Source organism: Desmodus rotundus, chromosome 7 (genome assembly GCF_022682495.2).
Source record: "Desmodus rotundus isolate HL8 chromosome 7, HLdesRot8A.1, whole genome shotgun sequence".
In the NCBI taxonomy this organism is placed as follows: Eukaryota; Metazoa; Chordata; class Mammalia; order Chiroptera; family Phyllostomidae; genus Desmodus; species Desmodus rotundus.
This window is the reverse complement of record NC_071393.1, coordinates 96,270,741-96,293,823: the sequence shown is the minus strand read 5'-3', so window position 1 is coordinate 96,293,823 and position 23,083 is coordinate 96,270,741. Positions and strand designations below refer to the sequence as shown.

Sequence of the window (23,083 nt, the reverse complement as noted above, 5' to 3'; positions counted from 1 at the left end):
TTATTTAAATAGCTAGTTGAGTCCAGTAAGTGAGGATGCCTTCCACTCACTTCCTTAGTCTACCCCTTTTCTGTCAGTTTTTAGCAACAGTCTGGGAACGAATTGACAGCTGGTGATGGAATACAGCACATCAGTATACAGTGTAGAATCTCACACCGTGAGGACCCAGTTCTCTCACGTTGCCTGGAGCGGGCTGCAGTGAATATCTTCGGCCATCTCTTAAACAGTAGCAGGAATTCCAGAGTCTTACCACTAAAAATCAGCTCCACAAAGGGGATTTGTTTGCTGCATCAGACCAACCCAGTTTTACCACTTCTCTGCTTTCCCTGGCTTCCAGGCAGCCTCCCTGACCACGAGACTGCCCACCGGGGTCTCTGGGTCTGGGCAGCTGGCAATAGTGAATGAAGGCTCCATTTTAAGCCTGAGTTTTAGCCTTGACTTCCGTGTTCTTCTGCCCTGTGATCCACTTGGACTAGGCCCTCCAGCTTCTGCAGGCCAGTCCAGACCCTGTACCCAGACTGCTTGGAGTCCACGGATTTACCCAGAAAGCTTGTCGCCCCTCTATCTGCCGTCTTTTCATTTTCAGGTTCTCTCAGCCAAGTGAAATTTATGGTTAAATTCCCCTATTGAGACAAAAATAGCAGCTGACAAGTTTTCAAGTGGGCATAATTTTAAAAGTCAGATGTTGATAAAATCTGGTAGGATAAAGATCTAAAAAATTGTAACTTCATATGGATGATCCACAGTTAATGATATCTCAATTTTTAAAAATTTTTATTAGTCGCCTGCACAAATTCTGTCACTAAATTATAATTTCATGTAACCTTGGATTTTGTGGGACCCACGCATCTGAAGAATGTGTCTGCATCTTCAACAAAGCCGGACGCTACGGTACTTCCAGTTTTGCTACTCAGTTTCCCTTCTGGAAAAGTCTGTATGATAAACTTTGCCCGTTAATGCCAGGAGGGAAAAACTTGTCTTTCTGGTCAACCTTGTATGCTGTGGTGGCAGTTACTGCTCCGTGCCTGTCAAGTAGCCATCCCCTTCTTTATGCTGATTTTAGAACTCCAGTTTTTTTAGGGTAACAATATGCCCAGCTCCTAGCGTTGCCAGTTTAGGAAAAAAAATTTTAAGAACAGTTAAATTTTAATTGTAGATAAACAACATACAACATTTTAGTATAAGTATGCCCTGACTATTAAATATATTTAATATCCAATAAAGAACAGAGTTTTTATGAACGGCTTAGACCAAGGATAGCATCATGCTAAGTACACAGTGTGTGTCCCAAATCCTGACCCTAACCCTATCCCTGGACATCCACTTTTCTAGCATTTCTTGTAGCTAGCAGCGGCCATGTCACCAGTGAGTTGTAAGGGGAAGTCCATGCGGGGGATTCCACGGTTTTTCCCCTCTTCCTGTCTGGAACGTGTACATTAAGGCCCAGATCTGCTTGAGAGCCCTTGGAGCCACGAGGTGGCAAGCACGAGGATGAACTCAGGCTGAAGACTATGAAGCAGAAAGAGAGCCATTAATCAGCACCACCAGCCCTAGACGGCCTACGTTCCCGGCTTCTTATGTATGAGACAAATGAACCTTATTATTCTAAGCCACCAGTGGTTAAGGTTGCTGGTGTTTGCGGTCACACGCATTCCTGACTGCTACCCCTCCCTCCCGCCACTCTTTGCCTTATTGCATGTGCTAGGGCCTCAGGGACAGGGCTCACTAGCGGTGGCAGCAGTGGTCACCCTTGAACTATCTCTACTTTTAACAGAGACATAGAGTTCTTCTAAAGTTTCTCTACTAAGAATATTGTTTGCTTTGGGGTTTGGTTGAAAACAATAATCAGGGTCAGAATATTCTCTTCTACTTGTACTCTGCCCAGAGGTTTTTTTTTCCCTTTTCATTAATATTGAGTTATAGTGGGTGATTTGTTTTTCATTTTGGCATATATTGAGACGACCAGAGGGTTTTTCTTTTTTAATCTATTACTATGGTAAATTATTACTAGCTTTTTGTAATATTCAGTCTTCCTCGCATTCTTTCTAGATCAGGATGAATTTGAAAGAGTACTGCTAACTTTTATTTAGCATGTTCCTGAGATTTATCCCTCTCTATTTTTTCTTGCACTATCCTCCCCAGTTTTGGTACCAAAGTTATACTAGCTTCATAAAATCAGTTGGTAAGCTTCCCTTCTTTTCTCTTCCTGAGCAGTAGTGTAAAATAAAAATTACCTGATCCTTTAAAGTTGGTAAATTTGCCTATAGAAAGCCGGAAGCCGTTTTCCTCTGGGATATTTTCGTGTGTGCATGGGTGTGTCTAGACAGAGAGATATTTTTGACTACCCATTCAAGTTACCTAATGAAATTGTTTTCTTTAAGTTTCGTATTTTTTTCCTTGAGTTAACTTTGGCAGTTTAGATTTTTCTAGGGAAATTTTCACTTCATTAAAAAATTGGCATAATCATAATATAATTTTTAAAATACTCTATGTATCTACAGTACCTGCCTTTTCATTTAAATATTATTTCTGTGCCTTCTTAATAAAATTTCTTTGTTGAAAGCTTAATTGACAAAAATGTAAGCTATTTTAGGTGTGCATCGTGGTCGTCTGACACATGTGTCCATCGCGAAAGGATTCCCCTCATCTAGTTAATGACTACCTCCGTCATCTCACATATTTAACTTTTCCTTTATCAGTGAGAACATGTACGTTGTACTCTCTTAGCGAATTTCACTTATACAGTACAGTGTTATCAACTGTAAACTATACTAAGATACAGTCATCAAGTTTTACATCAGATCCTTTAAGTCCCTGGCAACCATTTTTTTATTCTGTTTCTATGAGTTTTTCCTACTCTCTGTGTCTGTGAGTTTGACCTTGTTTGTTTCTTTTTTTCTTTTTTTAGATTTCACGTGTAAGTGGCACCGTGCACCATGCAGTATTTGTCTTTCTCTGTCTTGCTTATTTCACTTAGCACAATATCCTCCAGTTACAGCCAAGTTGTCAAAACTGGCAGGGTCTTCTTCTTTATTAAGTCTAAACAATATTCCATTATGCATCAATATTTGTACCTACGTTTACATACATCACATTTTCTTTATCCGTTCACGTACCGACAGACACTTGTATCCACACCTTGGCTGTTGTGCAAAATGCTGCAGTGAAAGTGGGGGTACAGACACCTTTTGAGATAATGACGTTGTCCTTGGATAAATACCCAGAAACTGATTTTAATTTCTTGAGAACGCTCCACACTGTTTTCCACAGTGGCTGTACCAGTTCGCATTTCCACCAATGGTGTACAAGGATTCTCTTTTCTGCACATCCTTGCTGGCCATTTATTATTTATCTTTTTGATGACAGCCTTTCTAACAGGCGTGAGAGGATATCTCACTGTGGTTTAGACTTGCATTTCCCTGATGATCAGTGATGGTAATTTGCCTATGTTTTAGCTCATTCCATAGGCTGCCTTTTCATTTTGTTGGTGGTTTCCTTTGCTGTGCCTGAAGAATTTTAGTTTGAATTTTAGAATTTTAGTTTAGGTTCACTTGTTTATTTATTTATTTTTTGTTGCCTTTGCTTTTGTTGGAAGTCCAAAAATCACTGTCGGGAGCTAACCCTCCTGTGCTTTTTTCTTAAGAGGTCTTATGTTCAAACCTTCAATAAAATTTGAATTGATTTTTGTGTACGGTATAAGAGGCATCCAGTTTCATTCATTTTAATGTGATTGTATGGTTTTCCCAACACCATTTATTGAAGAGATTATTCTTTCTTCATTGAATATTCTTGGGCCCCTTGTTGAAAATTAATTGACCATGAAAACATGGGTTTATTTCTGGGCTCTCTGTTATATTCCATTGATCTATGTGTCTGTTTCTGTGCCAATACCTTACTATTTTGATTACTAGAGTGTTGTAATATAGTTTGGAATCAGGAAGTGTGATACCTCCAGCTTTGTTCTTTTTCTAAAGATTGCTTTTGCTGTCTGGGGTCTCTTGTGGTCCCATATGAAAATTAGAATTTTTTTTCTGTTTCTATGAAAAAGTGCCATTGGAATTTTAACAGGGATTGCACTGAGTCCACTGATTGCTTTGAGTGGGATAGTCATTTTAACTATATTAGATCTTCCAACTATATATAGCCATTTTAACTATATTAATATCCTTCCATTTATTTGTATCTTCTTCTATTTCTTTTATCAGTGTTTTGTAGTTTTCAAAGCACAGATCTTTCACTTCCTTGGTTAAACTGATTCCTAAATATTTTACTCTTTTTGGTGTTATTCTAAGTGGGATTTTTAAAACATTTCTCTTTCTGATAGTTGGGTTTTAGTGTATAGAAATGCAACTAATATTTGTTTATTGATTTTTTATCCTGCAAATTTACCGATTTATTAGTTCTGATCATTTTTTGGTGGCATCTTTAAGGTTTTCTGTATATAAATATCATGTCATCTGCAGAGACAGTTTTACTTCTTTCTGATTAAATGCGCTTTATTTCTTTATCTTGCCTAATAGATCTGCTAGGACTTCTGGACTTCATTCACTTTTGTGTGGAATAAAAGTGGTAAGAACGAGCATCCTTGTCTTGTTCCTGGTCTTGAAGGAAAAGTTTTTAGCTTTTCACCATTGAGTATAATGTTAATCGTCAGCTGTCATATATGGCTTTATTATATCTAAATATTGTACAATCCTTCTATATCCAATTTGTTGAGAATTTTTATCATGGAACGATGTTGAATTTTGCCAAGTGTTTTTTCTGCATCTATTAAGGTGATCATATGATTTTTATCATTGATTTTGTTATTGTGTACAATATTTATTTATTTGTATATGTTGAACTATCCTTGAATTCCAGGAATAAAGCCCACTCAGTCATGGTGTACGATCCTTCTAATGTGTTGCACTCAGTTTGCGTATATTTTGTTGAGGATTTTTTGCATCTATCCTCATCAGGTATATCGGCCTGCAATTTTCTTTTCTTATAGTGTCCTTGTCTGGCTTTAATATGAAGGTAATGCTTGCCTCACAAAATGAGTTTTGAAGTGTTCCCTCCTTTTCCATTTTTTGGAAGAATTTGAGGATTGGTATTAAGTGCTCAGTACAATTCACCAGTGAAGCCATCTGGTCCTGGACTTTCCTTGGTTGAGAGGTATTTGATTACTGATTCTACCTCCTTACTAGTAATTGGTCTGTTCAGATTTCCTATTTCTTCACTATTCAGGCTGGGTAGGTTTCTGTTTCTAGGAATTTATACATTTCTTTGAGGTTATCTAATTTTTTCATGTATAATTGCTCATAGTAGTTTCTTAGATCCTTAACATTTCTGTGTTATCAGTTGTAAATGTGTCCTCTTTCATTTCTGATTTTATTTACCTGAGTTTTCTTTCTTTTTTTCCTTAGTCTAGCTAAAGTTTTCTCAATTTTGTTTTTTATTAAAAAACCACCTTTTAGTTTCATTGATATTTTCTCTTGTCTTTCAGGTCTCTATTTCATTTGTATTTACTCTGGTCTTTGTTAGCTTCTTCCTTCTAACTTTGGGCTTAGTTTGTTCTTCTTTTTCTAGTTCCTTGGGATGTAAAGTTAGGTTGTTTATTTGAGATCTTCCTTTTTTCTTAATATAGATGTTTATTGCTATAAAATTCTCTCTTAGAACTGCTTTTGCTGTATCTCATAAGTTTTAATATGTTGTGTTTTTACTTTTATTTGTCTCAAGATATCTTTAAAAATTTCTTTTGATTTCTTCTTTGACCCATTGGTTTTTTAGAAGCATATTGTTTGATCTGCACACATTTGTGAATTTGCCAGTTTTGCTCTTGTAACCGATATCTCATTTCATACCATTGTGGTCAAAAAGAAGTTTGATATAATTTCAGTTGTCTTAAATTTATTACAAGTTGTTTCAATTTGTATTTATCTAGTGATTAATGATGTTAAGCATTTATGTATCTATTTACTGTCTACATATCTATTTTGGTAAAATGTGTGTTCAAATCTTATGTTTATTATGTTATTGGGTTGCTTGTTTTCTTATTACTGAGTTTCGAGAGTTCTTTATATTTTCTGGACAAAATTTATTAAGTACATGTTTTGAAATATTAACTTCCAACCTGTAACTTTTCTTTTCATTTTCTTAACACTTGTCTTTAAAAAGGTAGAAGTTTTAAATTTGGTGAAAATTTTGTATCGTGGCTGTTTCAATACCCTCGTTGTGATACTGTATGCACATTTTGCAATGTGTTATTTTTTGAGAAAACTGAGTAAAGAGTGCAAGGGAGCTCTCTGTGTCTTACAATTTAATGTGAATCTACAATTATCACAAATTCAAAAGTTTAATTAAAATAGGACACCAGTAGGAATATGAAATGCCAAGCCAGAGTAGGAAAAATTATTTGTAATTCATTTAACTGATAAAAGGTTAGTACCCAGAAAATATAATGAATTCCTATAAATAACTAAGAAAGAGAAATACAACACATTAAAAAAATAGGTTAAAGCCTTAACTCACTTTTAAAAATAGATCCTCGAATGATAAGTACACATCCGAACACTGCTCAACTTTATTGGCCGTCAGGGAAATAGAAACTGAGCCCACCAAAAGGCCCCACAACTGACTTGTCAGGATGGCTAACATTTGAAAACAGACCAAAAATATCAAGTGATGACAAAGATATGTATTATCTGGAATTCTCACACACTGCTAGCAGGAAAATAAGTCAACGTTGTCACTGGGGAAAACTGTTTGGCACTATCTACAAAATCTGAGCACGTGTGTACCCTGGGACACAGCGATGCTACTCTTTGATATATATCCAACAGCAGTGCGTACACCCGGGCACTAAACGGCATGTACAAGAGTGCTTAGAGTGGGATTATTCGTAATCGTTTGATAGTATAAACCACTGAAATTCCCATCATTGACAGAATGGGTTGATGAAGTGGGATGACAAAATTGGGCACATTCATACCTGCTCACTCAAACAGTCATGCATGTTTATCCCTGATGCCTCTCTTTCCCCCACTCCTATGCTTCAGCCAGTCCTCACGGCTCCACCTGCAATGCATCACCTGAATTTGCTCACTTCTCTTCGTATCCACGGACACCATCCTCCTCCAATCCACCATCATTCCTCATCCAATGCACCACAATAGTCTTTTAACTAGTCTTGCTTCCCCTCGCTCTCCCCTATGATTCATTGTCTGTAAAGCAGCCAGAACAATCTTGTCGAAACATAAATCAGATCACCTCACCCTCCTGTTTCAAAACAGCTTTTAGTTTCACTGATAAAATTTCTCTTGCCTTTTTACTTTCTATTTCTGTTATATTCACTCTGATCTTTGTTGGTTTTTAATCATGTTTTACATGAGGTCCTCAGACATTTTTCATCTTATAGCTAACATTCACAAACAAACAAACCTAACATATCAAGTGATGGCAAAGACATACGAGGTCTGTCCAGCAAGTATCCAGCTGTGTAATATGAAAAATAGACATATTTATTGAAGAAGATACAAGATACAAGAAACATTGTACATAGGACAATGACACCTCAGTCCCCTTCAAAGTAGACACCTTGGGACCTCACACAGTTTTCCCAGCATCTCTTCCACTTTCAAAACACTCTGCAAAATCCTTTGTTGGAATCACCATCAGCTGCCCTGTCACATTTTCCTGAATCTCGTCACTGGTCTGAAATCTCGTCCCTTCCAAAGGTGATTTTAGTTTTGAGAAAAGCCAGAAGTCTCAGGACACTGAATCTGGGCTGTGAGGTGGCTGAGTCACCTCGGAGATTTGATGTTTCGCCAAAAAACCCTGTGTGAGACAGGATGCCTGAGTGGGCACGTTGTTGTGATGAAGATGCCAGTCACCAGTTGCCCATAGCTGTGGCCATTTTCATTGCAATACATCGCATCTCTCAACTGATGAAGAACATTGAGGTAGTATCCTTATTAAATGTTTGCACTGGAGGGGCGTTCTTGTGATGGACAACACTTTCCCAATCAAAAAACACAGTTAACATGGTCTTGATCTTGCTGCGACTTTGCCACGCCTTCTTCGGGCATGGAGAACCAGACTGCTTCCATTGGGACGACTGGGCCTTCATTTCTGGTTCATAGCTGTAGATCTACGAATTCATCTCTGGTTATGACCTTCTTGAGGAAGTCTGGTTCATTGGTAGCGGTTTGAATCAAGTCATTAGCAACTGCAGCATGATGTTCCTTCTGCTCTGGTAGCAGAAGCCATGGAATGAATTTTGCCACAACACGTTTCATGCCAAGATCCTATGTTAAAATCTCAGACACACTAGTTTTTGAAATCCCCAGATCAGCTTCTCGAACTGTGAGTCGCTGATCTTTGTTGATTGCAGCCCGTACACGTTCAACATTCTCAGGTGTTCTGCTTGTTGCAGGCCTCCCAGAACATGGATCACTTTCAACAGATTCTCGACCACATCTGAAGCATCTGTGCCACACTTTCATTTGTGCTGCACTCACTGCATCCTCCCTGAAAGCCTTCTGAATCATCCGAATGGTTTCCACAGGGGAATGTTCAAGCTTCACACAAAATTTGATACGGATTCGTTGCTCTACTCACTCATTTTGAATGCAATGACCACACAGTACACATGCTCACTCAGCGGCATCTACCACCCTTACTGACTAGTACAGTGAAGTCGTCATTGTTCACATATGTGTATTCCAATATGTGTATCCCACTCTTTGTGGCTGCCAGGTTACATTGATGTCGATGTCACGTAAACCGTTCTTGTTATATTAACGAGGGCTGGATTTTTTCCAGACAGACCTCAGTAGATTATCTAGAGCTTTCAGTGGGCTCTCATTGTAATTAGGATTAAATACAACTCCTCATCATGGTTTAAAAAGCTGCCATGCTGATTCTAGTGTAAATGTTTACAAAGATCCTAAAATACACTGAGTGGTTTGAACAAATTAAGAGTTTCTTTTTCTCTCACACAAGAGCTGAAAGGAAGACAGTCCAAGGTTGTCAGGGCAGCTCTGCCAAACTCAACATGGAGTTCATGTGTGGCTCCAAAGCGGATGCCCATCACATCTGCGTCCCAGCTAGCCAGAAAGAGGAAAGGAAAAGGGGAGACTGTGCTCCTTCCTCCTTAGGGGTATAGTCAGAAGTTTTCCTTTCTACTTGTATGTACATTCTCACCAGTAAGATGCTGGACATGTGGTATATCTGCCTGAAGGGAAGCCTGGGAAATGTAGTCTTTAGCCAAGCTGGCATGTGCCCACCCACAATTCTGTTATTATGGAAGTAGGGAAGAATGAATATTGAGGACCACTCATAGCCTCTGATCCAGCCTACATCATGTCATCTCCCTTTACCTCTCCAGCCTCATCTCCTTCTCCTCTCTGCCTTGCTCTTGGCCCTCCAGCCACACTATCCTCCTTGCTCATTCCCTCCTTGGTCCTCAAGGCTTTTTGTACCTGTGCTATCCTATATCAGGAATGCTCTTTCCTAGATCTTTACAGGATTGGCTCCTACTTATCATCTGGATCTCAACTCAAGCCTCAGAGATCATCTGCAAGGCATTCACTGACCCTTCCCTCACAGGCAAAGTAACCATCTCCTTATCACTCTGAGTCACGTCATTTAATTTCTAATGCTTATCACTTATTATTACTTTATTGCTAGTACTTAAATTCTCATTCACTTACCTGGTTTCTGTCTGTATCTCCCATTAGAATGTTAAGTGCCACGAGAGCAGCAATGTTGTCTAACTTTTTCTCTAGTGGATCCCCAGCCCCTAAATGCTACCTTGGATAAAGCAAGTATTCAACAACTATTTGTTGAACAGATTAAGTGATTTAACCCAAACCCCTCATTTTATAACTGGGAAAGCTGAAGCCCAAAGAAAGTAAATACACACAATGCAATATATAGATGATGTATCATAGAATTATATACTTGAGGTCTATATAATTTTGTTAACCAATGCCACTCTAATAAATGTAATAATTTTTTTTTAATTAAAAGAAAGTAAACAGCTTGCCTGAAGTTCTTCAACTAGGTAGTAGATTCTCGGGTCAGTGCTTTCCCCAAACTCCCTTTCATTCAGCCTCCTCATTAAAGTTTTCTTCTACTCTCACCCCTCAGCAAGCATTGCTCTGAACTCCTACGGCATTAGACTTTGACATCCATTTGGTTTGTATTCTATGCTGCTTTGTATTGGTATTGATCTTTTCATGTTGTCTTCTTTTTCCAGCCGAGCTGCAACCCCCTTGAGAAGCTCAACTTTCTAACACAGAGAGAACATAGGCCCTGAGGAGGGATTCTACGAAGAAACTAAAGTTACTTTATTCAGTAAAGCGAAACTCCAGATCCTTACAGCTTTCCTCTTGTCCTATTACTGAAGACAAGGGCGGGATTCTGGAAGACTAGGTTTGGGTGGGAGGTCATTTCTGTGCAGCCCCCACTAAGCATACCGGCCAGATGTTCTTACCAGCAGTGGGGATCTTATGTGCTTCATCAAAATGATGCAGAGGAGCTGCTTTGGGTACAATGGGTGGATTCTGAAAGGTGATCCTTGCTTTCGGTGGAATCAGTCCTCGTTCTAGCATACTTAAAATCCCTAAAAGGGAAGATTAGAAGAATATGAGTTTGACTTTAAGTATTTCCCCGAAGTCTGAGCTCTAGAAATTTCACAAGTGTAACTTACTCAATTCATCATTTTATTTGTGAGCATATATCTAGTGCCTTAATTCTTTGCATGGAAAAAATAGCTACAGTACCTGTATATTTAGGCCTTAACTTCTAACCCAGGGGAAAAAAGGCATTTCCAAGAGTGGTAATATGAAATAAACTTGTACTAAGATCATTTCATTTAAGTAGAATTATCATTTATAAGCAAACTAAAACTTCTTTATACTTATGACATTTCCAATTACTGATAATATTGTTATTCCTTTTAAAATTCAGAGAAATCAGATACACAGTCTTAACAACTAAAGAGATCTTTTGTTCTGAAAGAAGAAAAATCTGTGTGCTTGAAACCATGCCTCTGTTGCTACAATGAGTCACATTTTATGAGTTATTTTTAGATGTTTTCATATCACCAGAAGACGTGAACGCCTTAACAGGTTATCTTAGTGTCACTGGGCAACATGGTTAGTATTAATACAACTAATTTACAATTCCTAGAACTCACACTGTGTCAGCATGGCTGTAGCCGAGGCTTTTTAAGGACAAGAGATGTTGTTAAATAAATAAAGAGAGAAAGAATAAATCAATGAATAAATCAATGAATAAATGAATAATTGAACAAAGCCTGCTGTCAGGAGCAAAACTTTCATTAAGGTAGACCTACTGTATTGAAGCCAGAAACCCAGAAACTTGGGGAGTACTTGAAAAAAACTTGTGATAGGGCTTTAGCTTTTGTTGCTGTCATGTAACAAGAAGAAAAGTAAAAAACTCTGGGTCTCGATGAAATCCTGGTACACAAACTGTGTACCAAGCTGGACTAAACCGAAGAAGTTGGCACACATTCTAAGAGGGACAAATATGGCTTCCATTTGCCTTATGGCCACTAATGACTATGTTTGGTTATTATTAAGAGTGTTAAAGTCTAGTGTTATAGGAATTCGGAAAAAATGACCACTGCAGGACTGGAGGGCTAAAGATGATGTCACTTGTAAAACAATGATTCCAAAGAAATATTCAGTTTAGTTACTGAGGAATCATCGGGCGGGGGGTGTGGGTGGGTTTTTTATTACAAATGGAGATTCCTGGGCACCCTCCCAGACCTATCTAAATTTCTGCAGCCAGGGCCTGGGAATCTGCATTATCAAATATGTGCCCTGAGGTTTGAAACCCACTAGAACTGAGGCCCAGGAGCCCACATTTTAAATAAGCACTCCAGGTCCATCTTTTGTGCTCTTAAAACTTAAGACCTGCTGATCCAATGTACAACTCTTTAAGCCTTTTTTGAAATTAGTAGTATTGTTTTAAAATATTTAGACTAATTCTTTGTTCTCACAATATTTTCTGCCTATAAATATCAAATCTCACTTACAAGAACTGCACCTGTTTTTGCAAAAGTGAAAAGCAGAGCTTCCTTCTCTCTCATTCAGGGTATTTTTACTACTAGAGTGAGTTTCATTCTCTGAAAATCCCAAGAATATAAGCATGATTTTAACCCTTGCTTTAGTATAGGTTGAAGCAATTCACTCAATTTTTAGACAAATACGCATGTGTGCATTTCCCATTGGAAAGAAAATGTTAAGACTATGGAATGAGCAAGAGAGACTACTAGATAGCTTTTCATTAAAATGCTGGAATCTCTAGAGATTATCTGACCTTTGGTTTGGGTTAATCTATTTTATAATTCTATAGAGATTAAGGTTAATTAATAGGAAACTGAAAGCAATGCACATAACTCTTGTTTATACACATGCCGATAAATTCTGTCACATAGAGGGACAATTCCTCCCCCAACCCCAAAAAGCCAGTTTTACATCTACTTGCGAATTTCTTTCAGTATTCTTGGTTTATAAATGTGTCTGTTGTTTGGATTATTCTTTGAATCAGTTGTAGCATCTTACCGGTTTCCTCAATTAATGAGTTAAATAACATCTTTGATCTCATTTTATATTTGTATGAGTCATGGTTTTACTTTAAAAAAATATGCTTTAACAATTTTGAAGATCCCACCAAGATAAGCAAAAGATTCATCTGAAATTGCCAGAAATTGTGCAGCCCATACAGAACCAAGGCCAGGCACATATTTTTCTTGGCTTCCATAGGTGAATTCAAAGTGGAAGTAGAAATTTGTTGATTCTGTTTTCCTAATTTAAATACTACCCCCTATTAATTTTGTGTTTTGTTTTTCTTTTTGGTTCACTTATGGCTGTTACATTATTCCTGTTGTTAGCCACAATGACTGCGAATTTGGCGATATCTGCAATGAATTAATGTGTTGTAGAGATCTACTCCCTCCCTGCTCAGTAAGAGACAACAGAGACATAGTTTGACAGCCTTTTGTTTGTCTATCCGTGTATTCTGAGCTCAAATCAACTAGGAATTTCATGCCCACAGGAAAGTAGAATAGATCATAACCTAGACCATTAAGTTCTTGTTTTCCCCTGTTTATTTTTCACCTGTGGCTGAAATTGTAGGAAGGAAGTGATAAGCTTTTTCTGTATCTATATGTCTATATATCAATAATTCAGAAAGGCCTTTCTCTCAATGTGAATGTAGAATGTTTTCCTGTCTCCAAATGGTATTAATGAATAGATTATAAAATCCCTTAAATTAAAGGAGCTCTGTTCAGATTGAATTATATAGAGAAATAATGTTTATATAAGTTGAATGTTACTAAAATTCACAGAAAATAAGGAAATCAAACTTTAAATGTGCCCCCTTCACTTCCCACATTCAGAAACGCTCATTGAGTCTCCTTACTTTCAATGGCAATATAGCCGTTTCAGTGTCAGTAAGACTCTGTTCTCCTTTTATTATCAATATAATTGAAAAACTTGAAATTTAGTATTTAAGAATGATGCTCATTAATCAGGTCAACTAAGGTTGACTTTATGGTGCCAATGCTTATAAAGACCTCCCAGAAAAACTGGCCAGGTACAAAGTTTACAGGTAAGACAGGTCTTAGGTAGGCCCAAGAATCTTAGGATATTTGAAGTCGCTCCAGAAGAAAGGAATTTACCCAAATTTATAGGTCCTTCAGTTGAAATCCAGTGAGCAGAATTTCTTGGGCTTGATCTCTAGCCTTTGGATAGTAAATAATAGAGGTTTTGAAAAGTTCTATCTGAGATTCCTCATGAAGACTTCTAGCAGAGCGAACTTAAAATGGCCTGCATGGTGATTTAGCATCCCTGCTTCCTCTATGTAAATAACCAGGCCACACCTAATGAGACTACTCTTAGTTTGTGAAAATTTTCTTTGAGATCATTTTGACCAAAATGGGAGAAGACTGTAAGAATACTATTTTTTAAAGTTTTGGAATAAGCAAAACAGATTACTAGATGCCTTTTATAGGCAGAGGTAAAGGTACTGGTGAGGGCCTGATGTGAAAATGAGTTTGACCTGATAGGGAACAGAGAGAAGGCCCGCGTGGCTGGAGTGCAGACAAAGCAGTGAGATGGGAAAGGAGGAGGGACAGATCGGGTTTGCCTTGTTGACAGAGCTTAGAGTTTATTCGAGATCAGAGAGCCACTTGCCTGAGGTCACAAAGTGCCTGAATTGAAAACCTGGGTTGTGTACTGGGAGCCTTATATATTCTTTATCATTAAAAAAAAACCCCAAAACTTTCTTTTTTTTGGATTTAGCAAGGTAACTCAAGAAAAAGTAGGGAAGTTTACCCTGCATTTTTCAAAATGATTCCTTCTTCTGGATGTTGTGAACCTTTCACCTCACACTGGACTTGCGTAGACCTAGAGTGCGGCTTAAGTGACATTTAAGCACGTCAGGAACATGTAAAAACTCTGGACACTATCTCCACTTCTGCGACTTGTGCTGTCCTCGTGCTCAGATTACCTTGCACAAACCGGACAGGTAGCAAGCATCCCATGAACACATGGTGAGGAGCGTGTCCTCTGGTGGACGATTGGGAGACAAAAATGTGATTTTTTTCTAGACCAAGCTCCCATGTTTCTAGATTGACCTTTGTTTTGTAGCACTTTTTTTATTGTGTCTTTTGCTAAAGCAAGCATTGATCGATTCGTTTGTTCACTGCTTCATTCATCCTAACTGAACTGGAAGAATACAAAATGGCAATAAAGCAAGAAACAGAAACTCTGCTGATGTTATTCAGTATTCCCAGGGAGTAAACACTGGGCTGGCCAAAAAGTTTGCTTGCATTTTTCCATAAGATGGCTCTAGTAGTGCTTAGTTGTCTTTAACTTCATTTGAAACAATTTTGTTAGATTGTACTGTGACAGCTGTCACACCAACATGCATTTAAAAAACAGCAAAATTGGTGAATTTTTGTGTACCCATTTTAATATTGAATGGAAGGAAATATGCAATATTTTCAACATTTGCATTTTAAATGCAACATTTAAAGCATTATTATGCTTTATGATTTTAAGAAAGGTGAAAATGCAACTGTTCCCAAGTGAAAAAAAATTTGTTCAGTGTTTGGAGAAGGTGCCATGACTAATAGAATGTGTCAAAAGTGTTTTACGAAGTTTCATGCTGGAGATTTCTTTTTTTTTTTTTTTTTTTTGCATGCTGGAGATTTCTTACTGGATGATGCTCCATGGTCGGGTAGACCAGTTGAAGTGGATAGTGATCAAATTGAGACTTTAATTGAGAACAACAAATGTTCGACCACATGAGAGATAGCCAGCATACTAAAAATATCCAAATCAACAAAGTTATTGGTGAAAATGAGAAATGTGTCTTTTATTTTACAGAAAAACTAAATGGACTTTTTGGCTAACCCAATATTATGTAAACTAAGTAAAAACATACATCACAAAGATTTCTGAACAATGATGATTCATAACTAGGAAAGTAATAGTTATACTTGTGGGAAGCTTAGCAAGTTGAGTCACTTATGATTCTGGGTTCTCTTGAGCTTTGCTATCCATCCACCAGGCTATAGGAGCTATAGCCTTTGAATCTCTAGGTGCCAGAAGAACCCTTGGGAACTAACATTAACTCCAAAATACCTCCAGACAACAAATAGAAAATGAGATAGAACTAATTAAAGACCATATCACTTGGTTATGTTTGAGATATGAAAAGGGATCCACTTAGGCATTCTTTACACTTCAGCAATTAAATTAAGCAGCAGGGAGAAGTTAAGAGGTTACTTTTGACATTTAGTCCTTCGTTACTCATTCATTCACTCTTTAATTTGCTTATTCATTCGACCAACATTTAGTATCTGCAAAATGCTATACATGGTTCTAGGCACTGGGGACACTGAAATAAAGAACCTTTACTTAAAAACTAGGAATCTACTGGTTTCACAATGACTGGAATTTGAACTAAGACATGCATAGTTTAAATACTAATTACATTAATTCTAGCATCATATTTGTACATAATAGATATTGAAATAAGATTTTTAAGTGGTACCCAAATAGCATCAGAAACCATATCTGCTCAGAAGCTTAAACATGTCCAGTAATATCACTTAAACACAATACTTTTAATATGTAATAGCACAAACACCTCCGCCAATATTAGGTCTATAGAATGATGGACTTTAGAAGTGGAAGGGCCTTGAGTGATCTCATCTGTCTAACCTTCTCTGTCCAGAGTGAGGACTGGCTTTATCTGAGTCACCCTGGAGAATTAATTGCTGGGCCAGCATTCAAACTCAGGCTCGCAACCTCACCTCAATGCTCCCTTCTCTAGATCCCTGGACACATAGAACGGTTATTGAATCACTGACCTCTTCTGGCATCCTCTTGTAAGACCGGGATGGGGGTGAAATAGGGATCCGCACGATGAGAAGCGGGCAGAACTGTGAGGTTGCTTATGGTGGACCCTTGTATTAACTTCTGAACCTTCACCTAGATGGTCAAAAATTTGTTTTCAGCAGACATTTTTGCTTTCAAAATGAACAGTTTTCTTCTTATAAACAATAAATAAGATTATGAATAGTTTCATTAAGTTTTAATAAAGTAGCAATATCGGCTCCGATTTTATTGCTCATGAGTACCCTGTGCTATTGTCTGCTGTCAGGAGTTTGCGTAATTTAAAATAGTTAATTAAATCCAATTAACATGTTGGGTTTTCCACTATGCAAAGTCAGTATAGTAGTTAATAAAGGAACATTAAGATTTTGTTCAATTTTAATGACTACAATATAAAAGTGCTAAATCTTGGCAGAAGAAATTTTGAGTAAAGCAAAATTTTGTACAAGCAAATTTCCCAGGAAATACATTTTAGAGTTTTGAGGATAAAAAAAATACCCCTGGAGCATTTACAAATAAATATATCAGTCAACATTCAGGGGTTAAAGACAAACTCCGAGTAGATGTTTGCAGCTCTCGGGAATGGGTAAGACGTGGTGTCTGGATCAGTCACAATAGGTGATTACTTTTCCTAAAGTCATAAAATGCTTTTATTTTAGTTATGAGACATGAATTGTTCCTATTAAATGGTGTCTAGATTGTAAAGATTATAGGTATTGCATATAAATCACATTTAATTTATAGCCCAAGAACAATAGTTTTATGTTTATTGTAGGAGGTTATGAACTACCTGGGCCCCCTCCGCAGGGAGCATGCAACTGTTTGATATTTCTAGACTGACTTAAATTTTCAAGCAATTTTCCAAACATTAATGAATTTGCATAACTTCTGAGGGAACTAGGTAACAGTTTGCTATTTAACCAGTAAAGAACCAAGACAGAGAGGTCAGTAGCTTTGTTTCAGGTCACACAATGTATTAGATACACACAGATACATATACTTTAAAATATGCTATATTTACACTACATATACACACTTAAAATTGCACAATTTTAAGGTTAATATGATTTTACATTAGTGAAATTTGCCATTGGACTCCAATGTACTGCACCTTACTGCTCATCAAGGTCATGGGGACCTTAAGGAAAAGAAAGGGGAAGTTTCACCAAGAACTGGGTGAGGAAGTCACTTTACAAGGAAGGAGCCGTTGGCTGGGCAGTGTCTGTGTGGATGAAGTTGTCAGGGTCCGACTGCCAGGACGTGGTCCCGAAGGGAAACTGTAAAGAACTGCATCCCATGAACAGCGACCCTTCATGATGTTCGGTGAGGACGGTTTAAATTGACCACGAAGAGGACTTACAGGAAAGCGAAGACTGTAAGTGCAGCCCGTTCCCTCCCAGTGAGTGTGGGGAGTAAAGGGGAGGGCTTGAGGACAGTGAGGCGCTCGTGTGCGCGTGGCGTTAGCACGGGTTGTGGGGCTCGCTGACCCATTTGGTCTCCTTCTCCTCCTCAGCTCCTCTCTTCACACCGCACCTCCTGCCATGAATAGCTCCCAGGTCTTCTCCTCATCAGCGAGGCTGGGAAAATCACCCAGTGCCTGAACTCCAGACATGGCACATGCAGAGCTGAGGATAGTCAGCATCAGAAATGGCAGGTCTCAAGTGCAACCTAATCAACAAAACAAACAAACAAGCAAAAAAGAACCAGGGACGTGGAAATAAAGAACAAACTGACAGGGGCCAGAGGGGAGAGGGGAGGGGAATAACGGGGGAACTAGGGGGACATGTTCAAAGGACCCACAGACAAGGACAATGGGGAGGGGGTTGTCTGGGAGAGGGGGATGGCAGGGCAGGGGAGAGCAAGGGCAGGGGGATGGGGACAATTGTAACTGAACAACAATAAGTAAAATAAAATAAATAAAATAAAATAAAATGGCAGGTCTCCAGTTCTCTGATTGATAGGCGGGTCAGGGAGGCAAAGGTAAATTGGAGGAAGAAAGATTCAACTTAAATAAAATTGTCAAGCACTGTGAAGATATAAAATATAGGTTTGGCAGTTTCAGGGCACACGGCACAATTTATCTGGATTTTCCGAAAGCCTCTGACAAAGTGCCCCTGACAGCCTGCTCCCGAAAGCTGAAGTGGCAGGCTCCAACATAAAACACCGTGGAGAGCGTGACACGAAGGACAGGGCGGACGGCAGGGGGTGTCCGGGCTCCGTCAGGCAGGCGGTGCCTTCACAGTGCTAGTTTCTCTTCAATTCTTCAAATCGCATCAGTCTCAATGATGTAAAAGCCAAACCCAAGGGCTGTGCGGAAAAGGGAGTGAGGGGCGTGTGTGTATGTGTGTGTATGTGTGTGTGTGTAGGTGTGTGAAGGGGAGGTGACATCTCGGCAAGTTTATAGAAATAAAGCCTGCAGACAGCGTTCCTGGCTGTGAAACCTGAGCCTGCTCTCCTCTCGAGTTCCCATGGTTAACATAACCATTTCTGAAGACGCTAGGATGGAGGGAGAAGGGATGTAACAACCTTCAGCCTTTACTGAGCACTTACTATATCACACTAACTTTAATACAACAAGCATTAAGTTTCACGAGCAATGGAAGAGCTTAGGGCTGCGGGAGTGCAGCAGAGGGAGTAATTAGCTCTGCCTGCTGGCATGGCATAAGGCTTTGCAGTGACTCTCAACCCTGGCTGTATGTGAGAATCACTCAGGGAGCTGTTTAAAAATACTGCCGCCTGGGCCCTCACCCTGGGCCATTAAATCTGAATAGGCGGGCTGGAGCCTGGACCTTGGTATTTTTATAAAGCTCCCAGGTGGTTCTGATGTGTAGCCAAGGCTGAGATGTACTGCAGCGAGTGATATTTAAAGGGACCTTACAAGAAGCACTGAGGTGTCGTGGAGAAGAGAGGGCAATGACAGGCAAGCAGAGTGGTGGAGGCAGCGCGCGGCACACGAACACAGAGACCTCGTCGAAGGGGGGAGCTCTTGTGGCTGGAGCGCGTAGTGTGCACGGGGAGGGTAGGCTGGGCGATGAGACCTGGGAGACAGGCTGGGGTTAATGAAAATGAAAGAGACCATCTTTATGAATGCGATGACTGCCGAACAGAAGTCGAGTACCACCTCCTTCGGCTGCTCTTTCAGGTCGCACTTTATGTTTTAAGCTGGAACCAAGCTTTGGAGTTGGTACAAGGTGGAGTATCTTATTAGAAAAGAGTCGTATTTTCAATAGGACATTGTCTCTTATCTCTGGTACTGTACTACTATTTCTAAAACTACAATTCAGAACTCTATCACTTTATGCCTAAACCTTCTACAGTAGCTTAACATTTTTTCAATATTTATAAAACACAGACAATCTTAAAGAAAACAGCAGTTACCTTCCTGTCAGCCAGAATTAACCATTGTTAGTATCTCGGTGGATTTGCTTACAGTGTTTTCAAACAGAAAAACCATTTTATTTTATTATTCTGGAAATAATGATATATGTTCATTATAAAGATTCCAAATAATGCAGAAAAACACAAAGATAAAAGTTGAGAACCCATGCCCAATAGCATTAAGTGACCCGTTATCCCTGATATCTCTGGAATGATTGATATATTGTTTTATAGGAAATAGGATTTATATTACATTATTAAACTTAATTTCACATGAATTTAATAGGAGGGAAACTGGCTGAATTAAACCCAACAAAGTATTAAACCTCAAATAAATATTTCTTTACCACAAGATTCCTGTGTGTTAAAAAAAATTTCCTCTGCCAGGGTTGGCCTATATTTTTTTTAAAGGCCAGATAGTACGTATTTTAGGCTCTTTGGGTCCATTGTGAAGGCTGGAAAGCAGCACAAGCAATATGTAAGCAAAAGTTTTGAGTTCCGACAAAACTTTACTTCCAAAAGCAGGTGGCTGGCCCTCAAGCAGTAGTTCATGGGCCCCTGTTCCTCCATTACATACAGGTGAGTATGACAAACATTCAGATTTTTTTATCACATGGTTTTATGTTAAATAACATACCTCAGCTTCAAAAGGTCAGAGCAGTAGAGCTCTATTGCTACTCCCATCGCCTCTCCTGGCCCCCCATTTCATTATATTATTAACTTTATACTGTCCAGATTTAGAATATTCACATTGTTTGGAAACCGTAAGTGCTATGACGGTTTAGTAGTAGCTCTACCTGTAAAGGATCCAATGCTCACCAACAGTCCTTTAGTCCTGTTTCTCTCTGTGCTTGACTTCTTCATTTTCACTGATTTCGCAATCGCCTTGCTTTGGCCACCAGTCAGGTGTAAAGGCCCACCCTCACACTTGGATTACATCTGGGGTCTTCCTTCCTTTTCTCAGAACTTCGTAGATACTGCCCCCTTGTCCTCCACAATGAGTATTATGAAATCTGATGCCAGCCTTGTTCTTCACCCCTGGTAGGTGATTTTTCTTTCCGACTGAATGTTTGAAGCATTCTTTGTCTTTGCAGTTCAGGTATTTAACTTAGAAAACATGTTTATGTTAAATATTCTAAATTGAATTTTCATTTTGGGATTCATTGTTGGGTTTTTTTTTCACCTACAGATCTAGTTATTTCTTCACTTCTGGAAATTTTTCTTACATCATATCATTTGAAACATCTTTGCTTTCATTTGCTGGGTTCTCTGTTTTAGGGACACCAAGTGTCTTTAAATGTGGGCTCATCTTTATCTTTCATATTGTGACACCTAACTATTCATTCTCTCCTGGTTCCTTTTAGAATAGAACACCCTGAGTTTTAGCTGAGCGCATGTCTATCCAGTTCCAGGCTACGTTCCCCACTCTCCCCTGTGGCTAAATGTGGGTATGTGATCAAATTCAGACCAATAAGATGTGAGCAGAAGAGAAGTGTAGCCTCTGGGCCATCTCCTAAGAGTGCTTGCCCTATCTTTTCCCTTCTGTGGGCTGAAACGTGGGTGTGGAAAGGAGCCAGCTCGAACCACTGGAATAGAGCACCTGTAGCCGCAGGGATAAGGAGATGATGGAACATCAAGGTAGCAGGAACCACGTCTTGGAGGCCTCATGGGGCAGCGCTGTCCTGCTAGCCTTGGACTTCTCACCTGTGCGCTATTTGGTGAGTTAGCACTAAACTAGCCAATTTAAGGCATTATATATTTTTGATTTCTTTGTTACAGGAAATTAGCCTATAACAAACTAATATACATGTCTATTAGCTTCTAACTAATTTTTAGCTTTTCCCTCTGCATTTCCTGTGCTTACAGTCTTTTCTCCCTGTCCATATTTCAATATTCAGCAGTGTTGGTTCTTTCTATTTATAATTTATTAATTCCATAAAGTATTTTGGTATTCAGTTTGCTTCCTTATGTCTGCAAACTCCCTTTTTTGTCTCATTCTGCTGTTTTATCATCTCGTGGTTGAGCTCTAGTTTTACTTAATTTATGGTCCTATCAAGCTGTGCTATAATGTGAAGGAATTGTGAGAAAATGCCTTTTGTTCCTTGAGTTATATCTTTTTCAAGGTTAGGCTTTGTCTTTTGCAGCCCATGATCCTCCCACCCTCCTCCTTTCCCTCTCTTTCGTTAGCTTTGGGTAAAATGCTGACATTTGTATGATAAATCGGTGTGGTGACCATGCCGTTCCTTTTCCCTTTGTGCACACTTAGGTAGCTCTGCCCAGGCGTTCTACTTGCTCTGATACAGTACAGCCTCCCCATTATCCATCCGGTAGCAGCGTGTTTTCTCTCCCATCAACATGAGGACTGGCTATGCTGGGTTTTTCCACCTCTTTGTTACCCGAGGACTTGGGTGGGAGAAGCCCCTGTTTTAGGACGTGTGCAGTCTTTGTTAAACTATGTAGGCTTTGCCCTGGCCGGGTGGCTCAGCTGCTTGGAGTGTCGTCTCATACAACAAAAAAGGTTGCAGGTTTGATTCCCGGTCAGGGCACACACCTAGGTTGAGAGTTCGATCCCTGGCCAGGGTACATATCAGAGCCAACCGATAGATGTTTCTCTCTCACATTGATATTTCTCTCTCTCTCTCTTTCGTCCCCCTTCTTTTCTCAGTAAAATCAATAAACATATACTTGGGTGAGGATTAAAAAAATTTTTTAAATGTAGGCTTTCTTCCCTCTCCTGAGATTCTGATAAACATCCTGTATCAGGGTTTGCTCTTACCTAGTTGAGGATGAGGCCATTCCTCCCTATCCCCATCCCCAGGGGCTTGGAACATTTTGGTAGAGTCCTAAAGACTGCACTCCTCTTCTAAAGAAGCAGGCCCACTATTTATTCTCCAATTTCAGCTGTTTCTCCAATGTTCCCTTGTCAGAAGAGAAAAAAGGTAACCATGCCTGCTTGATTGTCCTCCCTCCAGATTTTGTAGTGTTTCTGAAAAATCCCAGTATTTTGATAACTTATCAGTAGTATTTCTGAGAGGTAAGAAGGGATTATGATTGAAGCTATGCTGCATCCCTCTACTCTGAGCCAGAATCTTCTGCTTGGTCAATTTAAAAAACTGTACACGGCCTACATGACCACATTCAGCAGCCCTGGCCCAACCCTCCTCCCCTTATTATGGATGGGGAAACGAGAGATCAGGAGGGGAAACAGCCAGGCCGCACATTTACTCCGCCTTTCAGTTCAGAGGCAGAACTAACAACGCATGCCGCTGCTTCACGGCCCAGTGCTT

General features: G+C 39.2%; 1 protein-coding gene across 8 annotated transcripts in view; it reads right to left on the bottom strand.

Annotated features, from left to right (window-relative positions):
• IQCH (IQ motif containing H) overlaps window positions 1-23,083 on the bottom strand; it is a 185,429-nt gene that overhangs the window by 111,604 nt on the left and 50,742 nt on the right. For 6 of the 8 annotated variants that reach the window (XM_071221988.1, XM_045201370.3, XM_045201367.2 and 3 more), the window contains 2 exons: window positions 16,394-16,514; window positions 10,478-10,606 (listed from right to left, as the gene is read on the bottom strand). In XM_071221988.1, the coding sequence (XP_071078089.1) occupies window positions 10,478-10,606; window positions 16,394-16,514 (250 nt within the window). Of the gene's footprint in view, window positions 1-10,477; window positions 10,607-16,393; window positions 16,515-23,083 lie in introns of those variants that run through there. The other 2 variants (XM_045201371.2, XM_053927914.1) reach the window with 1 other exon arrangement.